This window comes from Hemicordylus capensis, chromosome 6, assembly GCF_027244095.1.
Source record: "Hemicordylus capensis ecotype Gifberg chromosome 6, rHemCap1.1.pri, whole genome shotgun sequence".
NCBI lineage: Eukaryota > Metazoa > Chordata > Lepidosauria > Squamata > Cordylidae > Hemicordylus > Hemicordylus capensis.
This window is the reverse complement of record NC_069662.1, coordinates 76,242,302-76,256,044: the sequence shown is the minus strand read 5'-3', so window position 1 is coordinate 76,256,044 and position 13,743 is coordinate 76,242,302. Positions and strand designations below refer to the sequence as shown.

Sequence of the window (13,743 nt, the reverse complement as noted above, 5' to 3'; positions counted from 1 at the left end):
TCACCTTTATTTTTGTTTGGCCTATGGCTACAATAAAAGAACTACTACTAATACAATGTATACTATTTATACTGCAGTAGTACAAAGGTCTACAGAAATGGCAGTTCTCTACATCAATGTTTTTAATAAATCAAATAAAAATTCATACAGTTAAAACTGCGAACTATTTTTAAGCAACTACAACAGAGTATTCTAATATTTTATCACAAATACAAATTCACATAGTTAAAGCTGTAAACAGTTTTCATGAAGGAACATATTTTTCTAAATGCATTCATCTTTTACCACTACATGACCAGCACAAATAATCTAACAAGGATAGCTTTTGGCCAGCACTGAGAGAGGAAATGTTTCTATACTGCATTTCTGCCTCTTGCATTGACATGTGAGGCCATTGTAAACTAGAAGTCTGGCCAGCCCAGAGACTGATTTGGGTCAGGACCACCAAAATATTTAAAGAGGGCCTGGCTTGGCCTGGCAAGGACACCACCTGGCTATAGGCCTGTCTGGAAGTATGTCTTGGGTGTATCTCTAGCCAGCAACATCTTCAGTTATTTCCTCAGTATTTTGTTGTGGATTTTTAAAGTACTCCATTGCCTGGACTCTCACATTTCCATTTAATGAGAACAGTGTATGCTGTACAAAAACTGGGGCCTTGACAGTGTCATTTTATGGCCATTACAGTATTGGTGTCCCAGCTTTTTTCTGATTTTTGGTATTTGGGGGGTTGGGTTTTTGGCTGTGTTTTTGGTTTGTTTGTTTGTTTGTTTGTTTCGGTACTGTTCCAAGTTTCTAGTGCATTCCTTCTATCTGCCTTTCCTGTGCAATTTGTGTTTTTGCTTTGTCAGAATGAGAGTTGCAGGTAAAAGATAGACTTCTCTTTTTAATCTGCATGCTATTCACAGTATATTTGTATCATCCTTTTCTAAGTTCCAAATGAACAATCCAAGAGGCACTTATAACTGCTTCCTCAGCATTTGTGGTCATCAGAGCTATTTTTGCAGGTGCAGGGAGATTTTGAGGTGGGGGCGGTTTCAAACATGTGACCCCACCCCCAGCCCATATCTTGAGGTACAGTTGCATGAGGGTTGTACTATGTGGCTTTGCTAAATCAAGATCAGTTTTAAGTGCAGGGTTTAAACCTGGTCTGACAGCTCAGCCAGAGATAATTCATTTCCAAGGTTTTGCTGTACCTTCTGGTTACCTGATTACAGTAGCCACCTTTTTTCTGGCCCTACTTCTACAGGTGAAACTCGGAAAATTAGAATATCGTGCAAAAGTCCATTAATTTCAGTAATGCAAATTAAAAGGTGAAACTGATATATGAGACAGACGCATTACATGCAAAGCGAGATAAGTCAAGCCTTAATTTGTTATAATTGTGATGATCATGGCGTACAGCTCATGAAAACGCCAAATCCACAATCCCAGAAAATTAGAATATTACATGGAACCAAGAAGACAAGGATTGTAGAATAGAACAATATCGGACCTCTGAGAAGTATACAGTGTACTGTGCTTGATTGGCCAGCAAACTCGCCTGACCTGACCCCATAGAGAATCTATGGGGCATTGCCAAGAGAAGGATGAGAGACATGAGACTAAACAATGCAGAAGAGCTGAAGGCCGCTAATGAACCATCCTGGTCTTCCATAATACCTCATCAGTGCCACAGGCTGATAGCATCAATGCCACGCCGCATTGAGGCAGTAATTGCTGCAAAAGGGGCCCAAACCAAGTACTGAATACATATGCATGCTTATACTTTTCAGAGGTCCGATATTGTTCTATTCTACAATCCTTGTCTTCTTGGTTCCATGTAATATTCTAATTTTCTGGGATTGTGGATTTGGCGTTTTCATGAGCTGTACGCCATGATCATCACAATTATAACAAATTAAGGCTTGACTTATCTCGGTTTGCATGTAATGCATCTGTCTCATATATCAGTTTCACCTTTTAATTTGCATTACTGAAATTAATGGACTTTTGCATGATATTCTAATTTTCCGAGTTTCACCTGTGTAACAGCCTGACACTTAGGAGTTTAGCAGGTAAAGCTTTTTCTAGCATGGAGATAAGTAGTGGGAAACTTTTCACCTGCTTAATTCTCTGCGAGTGCATCCACATTAGCATTTCCTTTTCTTTTCTTTTCAGTATTGAGACCATTTACGTGCACACTTATTCCTGAAAATCCAGAAGGTGTTCATCCCAAACTAATGCATTCCTGTGTTATCCCATTGTCATCCCATTTTTAAAAATGTTAATTATCTACCACAATTGCAGCACAAGTGGCAGTCCATAGATTTCTTTGTTGTGTAAACTGTTCCATCTTATCCATCCCTTTGCATGCATTCTGAAGATCTTCACCCTTACCTTTGTAGGAAGTAGGGGCATGGTCCAGTCTTCTGCAAGACTCTGCATCCCTGGGCAGAAGTAGGACTGGGGTACTGAGGGAGGGCTGGCTCATGACAGGAGATGCACACTCCAGCCTTCTCTTTTGCATAGCAGCTACAGTACACTATAATTTGTCCGGGGAGGGGGAGGGGAAGAGACTGATTGGGTCCCGTGGGGATCCCCTTCATGCATACAGCAGTGCATACCTAAGACGGGATCATTTATTCAGACTACAGGGTTTAATCAGTTTAATTGGTAGATTAATCAGTTAAAGCCTTGTTTAATTAGTAATCACCATTATTGAGGATATCTATATACTGCTTTAAAAGGGAAAAGTTCTCAAAGCAGTTTACACAGAAAAAATAATAATAAGATGATAATAATTCAATATATAAGAAGATAATAACTGAGGACAAATTGTTATTTGTGGCTGAGTTAATAATACAGTTTTTTGAGATTGATTTTATTAGGCTATTTTGGTTCTGCTGTGTTAATTGATAAGGAATGGAAAATAAATTATTAACCATGGCCTTTCCTTTGGACAATGCATGGTAGCTTTGGTTCATTGTAAGCTACCAGATAACTTCCTTCAGAATGTAAAAGGGCATCTATACTGATTTTTGGATAATATAAACATGTATTTACATTTCAACAATTAATTAACCTCCTAATTGGTTAAAAGGTGAATAATCAACTGAAAATACTTTAGTTGATTGACAGTGCTAGTAACAACTCATTAGTCTGGCCAAGAAAGGATTTCCTCCTCAAAAGTCACTCGTGGCAATAAAAGACATTTTTTAAAACCCCATTTATAAATCTTAGTATTGCCAATCTGACAAGATGAATGGGTGGTGATTTACACCAATAGTGTTGGACCTTTTCCTCCTCCTAAACAACAACAAAAACAAAGCACATTAGCACACCTCCTGCATTAATATGATAGTATCCTGGCTACAAGGAAGGTCAGGACTTTGGTAAGGAAGATACAGTTTCCTTTGCTCTGACTTAACTTCTCTTTTTAGGCCCCCTCCCTCACCCCCACACTTCTCTCTGTCTCTTTCCTGATTTGGCTGCTTAGGGACAGCCAGGTAATGGAGAAGAAATTGAAAGGGAAAATACAGGGAAAATGTAAATGAAAAGAAGTTATTATAACTGTTATAATGAAGTGCCTTTCATTTAAATATAAGAATGTAACGCTGAAATGAACTTGTGATCCTGAAATGCATTTTTAATGAGTTTCCTTTTTATTTTGCTGCTTCAGTGGCATATTTTAAAGACCCTTTGAAAAAAGCCACATTAAAAAACCCCACCAAATGCCACAACATGCAAAATTGGATATTGGTTTATTCCAAAACTGCTGATCAGGAAGAGTGGCTCTTCAACACAAAATGTTGCAGTCACTTTATTTAAATGAGTTTGAATTTGCATTGTGATGTGCCATTCTGATTTAGAAAAAAAAAATTAGATTTTCAGATCAAATTGACCCAGCCAGTGAAGCGTTAAGAAACTGGCAGGTTTAGTCTGAAAGGCTCATGTTATATCAAACCTGCAGCCGGTGGAAGTCATAGAGCACCAGTTGGAAAACAACTTTCTCGCTGAAATCCTCCTCCTGTTACAATGTAAGAGTTTTGTTCTCACATATTTTTCCCTCTCATTCTCCCCGTAGGCGAACGCCCCTTCCAGTGTAATCAGTGTGGGGCATCCTTTACTCAAAAAGGCAACCTTCTCCGCCACATAAAGTTACATTCCGGAGAAAAGCCATTCAAGTGCCACTTGTGTAACTACGCTTGTCGTCGTAGAGATGCTCTTACGGGCCATCTGCGGACCCATTCTGGTAGGTGTCCATGCTAGAAAATTCTAGAAAAAGTTTGCTTGCTTCCTGGCCAGCCAGAGATCAATTGCTTAAGTCTGCAACTTATTCAGCATGAAAGGTTTCCTTTACTCTTGTCTTGAAACTAAAGGAGGCTGTTCACACAATCAAAAACTGGGTAGGACAAGTGTTCTACCGAGGTTTGGGAGCTATGCGCACTCCCAGTTTTCAGTTGTGTAGGAGCAAACAACTAGGGAGGAGGAAGAAGTGATTGTGTGGGAGACTAGAGCTGGTTAGGACAGCTTTTCCTTCTTCTTTGGTCAAATGCTGGATATGAAAGCTGGTTAGGACAAGGCTTTCCTACCCAGCGCCTGTCTCCCACACAATCATGTCTCCCGCCTTCTACCTAGTTGTTTACATTCACACACACAAAATTGGAAGCGTGCACAGCTCCCAAACCTGGGTAGGAACTTGTCCTACCCAGTTTTCGTTTGTGTGAACAGCCTCAAGGTCTGCTAGCAATCTAAGGTGCATTAAGCTGTTGTGATTACTTTGTATTCTGGGTAGGTCTGCACAACTTGTGGCCCACCAAGCTGAATGCAGTCCAAATGGCCATGTATGGCCGCTCCCCAGAGGCTTGGTGAGCTGTTTTTGTTGTCTGCTTGGGATTAGGGAGCTGTCAAGCATCTGGCAGGCCATAAAACGTGGCTCATGGGCTGTTTTCTGCTTGGTGGGTCATGATTTGTGCAAGCCTGATTTAGGGCCTGTTTAGGCCCTAAATAATTTAGGACAGTAAAGTGTCGACATGATTCAGGCCCCTTCAGTGTACTCACAATCTAAGTTGCATAGGACAAAAGGAAGAGATGTTTTGAATAAAGGTTTAAAAGAAGGAAAACAATACTACTTAATGGGTGGGTTCAATCAGCCACCAGCAGCTCCATAAGATGGCAACATCTTGATAAAACATTGGTGCATGAGAGTGTGTGCTCCCATTGGGTGTAATATCTGAAACCGCTCAAGTCCAATTATCAAGATTTTCTGCCCAACATTTTACCAGTTTTCATGCTCAAGATCTGGGAGTTACATTTTACTGAGATGCTACCAGCTTACGCAGCTGCCAGTGATCATGTGAAGTCGCCCAAGATATTAATTGAAGAACTCAGGTTCTGGGGCTTCAGAAGCAGATTCCATAGTGTGCTGCTGAGAAGTGCTTGGCTGAATATTAGCACCGAAGCAGATACTTTCACTACTAGCTACGAATGTGAGCTCCCACCAGATTGTGAGTGAGTCTGGCATGTACACAGTAGCAGTGGCTCACATATAGGGCAAGCTCCTGTGTATCTTGTAACACAGCCTGCATGCAGTTGCTCAAGAGCACACTTGCACAACTGCATACACACTGTGTTACAACATACAAGGCAGCTTGCACTGAATGGGAACACAGGAGCCATAATATACTAGCAGGGGCTTCTTGCTGGTATAAACATCAATACCCCACTTCGCAGATTGTGAGTCTGGCATTTACTCAGTTTCCAAGATAAAACCCCAAAGATCTCCCTTTTCTTTGGGCAAGAAAGGCAGAATGAATAAATATCAAACAATTTAAAGAACTAACTAGGCTAAGCTGAACATCAAATTTTATTTTGATTTGTATTGAACACAAGTCTAGAGCTGAGAGAGTTGCTATTTGTTAGAAGTTGGTTCCTTGCCCTTCTTATTGGTCTGTCATTGCTGGCAACTTCTACAGGAGAAAAGAGATTAGGCTGATGTGGAATGAGTCTCTTTTTCCCCCCTTCCATCATGGCTGAAGTGCATGCATGAAGACTATAGTGAAGACTGCCCATTGAATGGGTCATTTTCTGAATGGCTCATTGACTCTAGGTGTTGGCGTCTGCTTAACTCATGTATTATCATCTAGGTTATCTTATCCAGTATTTAACTTGGCTCATACAGTCAATTCAATTCTTCCCTTGCAGTCGGCAAGCCCCACAAATGTGGATATTGTGGTCGAAGCTATAAGCAGCGCAGCTCTCTGGAAGAACATAAGGAGCGCTGCCACAATTATTTGCAGACCATGAACCTCTCAGGTGGCCTCTATCCAGGTAAGAATGCCAGGTAGAAAAGCAAAATGAAATGCTTTCTTATCATTTCTCTCACTGTAGTCATTGTCCCCAACTGCATAAGCAACCCAAGTAGCCTCCGGGGCACCATATGTTTAGGGTCACCAGTGAAGCAGCAGCAGGATTGAGATGTATGTCTCAAATTCCCTCTTAGTGTACCAGGGAACAATCTTTAAGATCATCAGTATGTTGCAAGGTGGTGAGGAACCAACAACTATTGTCTTATCTTTGGTCCTCGTGACAATTCCTTGTGACCTCAGGTGGAGGGGAGAATGTTGGCATGTTTCCTCTGTCCTACTCTCTACCTTCCTTTCAGTTCAGGATGGAGCTTCAGCAGATTCCCCCTTGGCTTTCCCCTCCCTCTGCTTTTTATCTCATCACCTCCTGAGCTGCTCTCATGTCCCCTTTCATGCTCCCTAGCTGTCTTCTTGTAAAAGTTCCCCTGCTCTCCTTATCTGCCTGGCACAAAGACTGACCTTTCATGAGCCTGTGAGTGTCCACCTTTGTCCCATCTCCTACATCAGAGCAGGGTCTGCTTGCTCCCTCCCTCCCTCCCTCCCTATCTCTTAAATGGCTTTATAAAAAGGATATCATAACCAATTCAATGGAGATGGAGGGCCACTAGTGCTGACTGAGGGGTTGTGCTGCTTGAACACAACAAGTATTCTGGGGGATCATCTGAGAGAGCAGTGCACGGGTCTCATCTGTAAGCATGGTATGCTCCATCCCTTTCCAAACTACAAAAATACAGCTATAAACAAGTGAGCAAGCCAGCGAAAGCAATATAACAAAAATAATTTGCTAATACTGGAGATTAGAAAGAAATGAGATCATTACCTAAAGCAAGTTTGAAAGGGAATGCTCCTCTAAGGTTTTGGTGCTCTCCTTTCCCTGAATCCTTTCTTTTGCTCCGCAAAATCACAAGCTGTGATCCCATGTGGCTTTAAAATGGGTGCTAAGATATACATGTGCAGGAGTCACCAGATTTACTGCAGTACTGGGAAATACTGTGTGAATGCTGCTATCCAACATGGGGAAAACCAGGCCAGCTCCTGCATGCACAGACTTTGGTGTGTGCACTGGACAGCCCTTCCCCTTTGCCGCAACCCACACAAATGTGTACACAGAAGCTGACTGATTAGGGCAATTGTGTAAATTGTAGAATTAATTAACTTGTAGGCTTACACACTGTGTAACGGGCCACATAGCCAGGAGCAGCTCGACTCCCAGCATTCCCAATGGGAGTGGAGCCCTGCTGCTCTGATGTACAGTGTCGTTCGCACGGAGCCTCCCCTGCCTTCACGAGGAGCAGTGATGGGCTGGTAAGTGCCCCACAAGCACTGAGCCTGCATACCGCATGGGTGCTCAGCTCACTGCACAGTATGTAAGCCATTCAGAATCATTACGTGCTACATATCAGTTGGGACAGTAGTACTTCAGACGCAAGAGATGGGAAGGGCTGCATGCTTCTGTGCTCCTCTGTGTAAAACGAGCACACTGGGTAGGACTACGCTATATATGGTCTTCCCAAGGTGCTGGTTTTCTGAGAGCAGGCAGGTTTGGGGTTTGTTTGTTTTAGAGTGAGAAACCTTTAAACATAAATGCCCTTGCAAAGCCATCGCACACAACTATTCTGAAAGTGCAGATCAGCTCTTTGAGATTCAGGTACATCTAAAATTGTCACCAAACACTGCACAGTATCTAACTTCCTTTCAAGCAAGGAGACAAATTGTGTGCATATAGCTGATTACCTGCAAATGAGTATGGGAGAGGGAACAGGGGTTCATACGTGCATGATGTATGTATCACTATCAATTCAGGTGGAGGCAGTAGCAGCATGTAATGGGATTTAAGGTTATAATTGGTGTGATATGCTACATTCTCTGCATACTTTTTTGATCCTGTCAGTGTACATTATATAGCTTGTCAGATGACAAAAATGGGAGGTTGCCCATAACGCAGCTGCAATGATGCCTCATTTAATCCTGCCTGCCTATTTGGACAGTGCTTGGGAAGGTGTTCTTGTGCTCAGATAATGTAGTGTTTGCATGTAATGATCGCATTGAAAAGTAGCTGGGAGGTTTCTGACAGACAAGCATGTTCAAGATGCACGACCCCTTGTTGAGCAGGTGAGGAGGGTATAAATTGGAGAAAAAGCTGAAACTGAATGGACTCACAGCTATAATATGTATTCAAGATTATAGTGGTAGACTTTAGAAGCAAATGTTTTGACTGGAGATGGAACTGCCCTTGTCTTGGGCAGTGAGAGGGGAAGGTTGAACCAAACTCTTCCCATTGACTGTCTTTTACCCTATTCCACTGATCCAGAGTGGGTTACAAGACAGGAAAAGAACCAATATAGAAATTCAAAGATGGAAGAAATCCAATGGATTGAACACATGAAATTGCCTTATCCTGTTGGACCACTGGTTGTCTAGGCCAGCATTGTCTCCTCTGCCCAGCAATGGCTCTCTAGGATTCTCAGGCAATGTGTCTTTTCCAATCCTGCAATCTGAGATCCTTTAACTGAAAAAGCCTGCAACTGAACCTAGGAACTTCTTAGTTTAAAACATGTGCCCCATCACCAGGCTAGAGCCACTACCTAATCTCACCATCATTGAAACTAGAGAAATGTGGGCTGTTCAGTTAGTGGCAAATAAAATAGAAAACAAATCATTTCTATACATTGCTTTTTGCATTTTTACAGGATTTTACAGTTCAGCGTTTTACAGTATTTAAAATATTACAGCAAAATATGTGTGAACTGCTCTGAACAGTTGGGTGGTTTGTAAATATAGTTTGGAAGGGCGGTATAGAAATCAAATGAATAACAACAACAATAACAATAACAATAATGTAGTCGAAGACTACAAGAAAGCCTTCGACTCATTGCCTCACACATGGATACTAAAATGTTTAGAAACAACTGGTGTCAGCAAAAACATTCAGATATTTATTTACAGGTTAGCATTAGAAGAGGTATTTCCCAAGGGGACTCACTATCCCCTCTGTTGTTTGTAATCGCCATGACTCCACTTTCACAAATACTAAACAAAACAGGCCTCGGATACCAAACATCTAAAACATCAAGTAAAATCAACCATCTGCTGTACATTGATGATCTGAAGTTGTATGGAAAGTACCAGTCAGAAATCGAATCACTGCTAAACACTGTCCATATATTCAGTAGTGATATGGCAATGGAGTTTGTACTAGACAAGTGTGCTGCATTAATAATGAACAGAGGAAAAATAACAAAAACAGAAGGAATAGAACTGGCCAATGGAAGCAACATCAAGAACCTGGAAGAGAGAGAACATTACAAATACTTCGGCATTCTCTAGGCTGATAACATCACACACACTGAAGTTAAAAGAAAAATTGGGAGTGAATACATCAGGAGAGTTAGAAAAATCCTCAAGTCCAAACTCAATTGCGGGAACACCATACAAGCCACAAACACCTGGGCTATACCTGTTATCAGATACAGTGCAGGAATAATAGACTGGACCCAGGCAGAGCTAGAGACGCTAGATGGTAAGACCAGGAAAATCATGACTATCAATCATGCTCTGCACCCCTGCAGTGATGTAGATAGGCTATACCTCCCTCACAGCTCAGGTAGAAGAGGAGTGCTGCAAGTCCATCAAACAGTAGAGGAGGAGGAGAAAAGAGGCCTTGAAGAATATATAAAGGACAGTGAAGAAGATGCACTTAAAATGGTCAATAACGAGAAACTATTCAAAACCAATGAAACAAAGCAGGCCTACAAGAAAGAACAAGTCAAGAACTGAGCAGAAAAATAGAAAAAGAAGCCCCTGCATGGTCAATATTTGCACAATGTAAGTGGAAAATCAGACATCACCAAGACCTGGCAATGGCTTAAGAATGGCAACTTGAAGAAAGAAACAGAGGTTTTAATACTGGCTGCACAAGAACAGGCACTAAGAACAAATGCAATAAGAGCAAAAGTCGAAAAGTCAACAACAAACAGCAAGTGCCGCCTTTGTAAAGAAGCAGATGAAACAGTGGACCACCTAATCAGCTGTTGTAAAAAGATCGCACAGACTGACTACAAACAAAGGCATGACAAGGTAGCAGGGATGATCCACTGGAACATCTGCAAAAAATACAAGCTACCTGTAGCCAAAGATTGGTGGGACCATAAAATTGAAAAAGTTGTAGAAAATGAAGATGCAAAAATATTATGGGACTTCCAACTACAAACAGACAAACATCTGCCACACAATACACCAGATATCACTGTAGTCGAGAGGAAAGAAAAACAAGTCAAAATAATCGACATAGCAATACCAGGGGATAGCAGAATCGAAGAAAAAGAAATAGAAAAAATCACCATATACAAAGATCTACAAATTGAAATTGAAAGGCTGTGGCAGAAGACCAAAATAATCCCAGTGGTAATTGGCGCCCTGGGTGCAATTCCAAAAGACCTTGAAGAGCACCTCAACACCATAGGGGCCACAGAAATCACCATCAGCCAATTACAAAAAGCAACTTTACTGGGAACAGCCTATATTCTGCGACGATATCTATAACAGCAACAACATTGACAATAAAATTCAGCCATCCCAGGTCCTTGGGAAGGACTCGATGTCTGGATAAAACAAACCAGTCAATAACACCTGTCTGTGTAAATAAATAATAATAATAATAAATGCTAGATCAGGGTGGCCATTGATGATGATTATGATAATGATAATAATTAATACTAAATGCTAGATCAGGGTGGCCAATCTGAGTCTGTCCAGCAGTTGCTGGACTACAGCTCTCATCATTCCCAGCCATTGGGGATGATGGGAGTTGTAGTCCAACAACAGCTGGAGAGCCTTAAATTGGCCACCCCGTGCTAGATACTACTGTTATTTTTAAAAGGCAGATTGTCAGCTTAGGAAATGGGACCATGCCTACATTTTGATCTCATCAAAGAGTTTAAGTATGCATATCAATTCAATCAGCACAGTCCAGCAAAAGTTTGTTACAGCTTGAGTGACTGACATCATGAGGAAAATTACCCAAAGAATTAAAAGGACAAGTTAGGCATTGCCTAATTTGCTCTTTTAATTTCAGTGGGCCTACTCTGAGTAATTGTCCTCATCATGTCTGTGACTAATTTTAATTGAACTTAGTCATGACTATTTTTTTCTTAGTGGTGCTTAGTGTTATTGGGGCAGCTTACAAAAACAGAACAATAAGATAAAACAAACAACTGAAAACACATTAAAACAAACAAAATAAAAAACCAGTATAAAATAAATTTTTTAAAAGACTACAGCATTTAAAAACCTTTTAAAAGCCTGGGTGCATAAAGAGGTCTTCTCCTGGTGTCCAAATCAGGATAATGATGGTGCCAGACAAGTCTCACTGGGGAGGCTATTCCACAAACTGGGTGCCATTGTTGAAAAGTAGGGATGTGCAAAGTGTTGCAACTCAAAACAGGCCGTTTCAAGTGTTTCAGGTTCAAAACAAAATGGCCTTTAAATAAAGAGCCTGTTTCGAGCTCTGAACAAAACAACCCCATTTCGATTGAAGTGTTTCAAAGTTTCGAGTTCCGTTTTGGAGGCCTGTTTTTCCCCTGCTGATGGTTTTTCTGGAATTGGCTTCCGATTGGGTGATCCCCTCACTTCTTGGTTGGATTGTTATCATAAAAATCAAGTGTTGTGATGGGCAACTGTACCCCCATTGGCTGGGGGAAGGAGGGGGAACAAAAGGAGGGAATTTTAAACCATATTCAAAGGAACTGGGAGGTAGAGAGAGCCCTTATAGTGTGCCTCTCTTGAAGAGGATTGATCAGGAGAGGAGGAAGGGATCAAGGAAATTTTGATTTTGTGGTTTTCTCAGCACCGAGTATAATATTCTATGCTATTGCTGCGATATCTATCTGGTTTTGCTGGATCTCATATTGACAAAGGCAGAACTTGGGTACCTTCCTTCCTTGAGTTGTGGTTTGTTTTGTTTGCGAGATAGTATTGTGGCAAGAAATGGATAGTGGCAGCTCTGTGTATATTTGTGTGTGTAATATTTATTGGTGATTCCTGTGATGAGCTCCATATCTGGCCTTGAGACTAACGTGTGCTTCACTCACTGCTCTGGTCTGCTCTGCAATCCGCATTGCAAGGTGTACTCCATCAAAAGGTGGCTTAAGTTGCTCTAGTTGAGCTTAGGGCTATGCTTGCTGCTAAGGGTGCTACTGTAGGAGCTGCAGCAATGCTAGGAATGTAAGGATTCGTAATTGTGTGAGAGAGAGCAATTTGTGCCAATGATGTCACTGCAGTGCAAGCACTGTGACTGGCAGTAGATTCTGGGGCAGTGATTATTTTTTGGCCATTTTTGAACTGTTTTTTAAAAGTGTGTTCTGTGTTGGGAGGACGGATTCCCTTTGACTGTGTGCTTCTGAAGTATTTTTTTCAAGGCAGGGTTGAAAAAATGCATTGCAAATCACAATGCAAAACTTGGTGTGCAGTGCACTCTGTGAATGCAGCTTGTTCCGGCCATAGGGAACAATGGGGAAACTTTAAACACCCCATTGTTCCCTTGGCTAGATCTTAGGGGCACCCAAGTGGGCACCCATAGGATCCTATGGGGAAAGGTTTTTAATTTATTCTAAATCATGCACTTGACCATTTCTTTTGTGGTTTGGGTGGTAGGTAGCACCCATCATGCCCTACCACACAACCCACATTGGTGTCCCTCGGAGCTAGCCATGAGGAACAATGGGGTGTTTCAAGTTTCCCCTTTATTCCCTATGGCCAAAACACTCAAAACTTTTTGAGTTTTGTTTCATTGAAACAACCAGTTTGACCACTGTTTTGGTGAAAGTTTTTTGCCATCTGTGTTTTGTTTTGAGCTTGAAACAAAACACAAAATCCCTTTTGTGTGTACATCCCTACTGAAAAGGCCTTCTACCTAGTTGAGAAAGACTCCTATGGATTCCTTTCTTCTTCTTAACAGATGAACAAACCCAAGCTATCCTCAGTAATTACTAAAGAGCAGTAAGAGGCAGCCAGCCTTGAACAAAGAAGAGCCATGGTCATGCAATAGTACTTAGTAATCTGATCTCTTTGTCTGGTATGTCTGGTGTGGCTCAAATCATAGTAGTCATAGTACAACTACCAGCTGCCAATGATAAAAACTGCTGCCTTGCCTGACTAATCTTTGGGGTTCATAAAGGTTGGAAAGGTTGTGTCGTTGAGTCGATGTTGACTCCTGAAGACCACAGAGCCCTGTGCTTTTCTTGGTAGAATACAGGAGGGGTTTACCATTGCCTCCTCCCACGCAGTATGAGATGATGCCTTTCAGCACCTTCCTATATCACTGCTGCCTGATATAGGAGTTTGTCATATTCTGGGAAACACACCAGAAGGGATTTGAACCAACAGCCTCCTGCTCTCTAGG

General features: G+C 41.5%; 1 protein-coding gene across 10 annotated transcripts in view; it reads left to right on the top strand.

Moving 5' to 3' along the window:
- IKZF1 (IKAROS family zinc finger 1) overlaps window positions 1-13,743 on the top strand; it is a 109,604-nt gene that overhangs the window by 83,074 nt on the left and 12,787 nt on the right. For all 10 annotated transcript variants that reach the window (XM_053266181.1, XM_053266191.1, XM_053266188.1 and 7 more), the window contains 2 exons: window positions 4,064-4,231; window positions 6,184-6,309. In XM_053266181.1, the coding sequence (XP_053122156.1) occupies window positions 4,064-4,231; window positions 6,184-6,309 (294 nt within the window). The remainder of the gene's footprint in view (window positions 1-4,063; window positions 4,232-6,183; window positions 6,310-13,743) is intronic.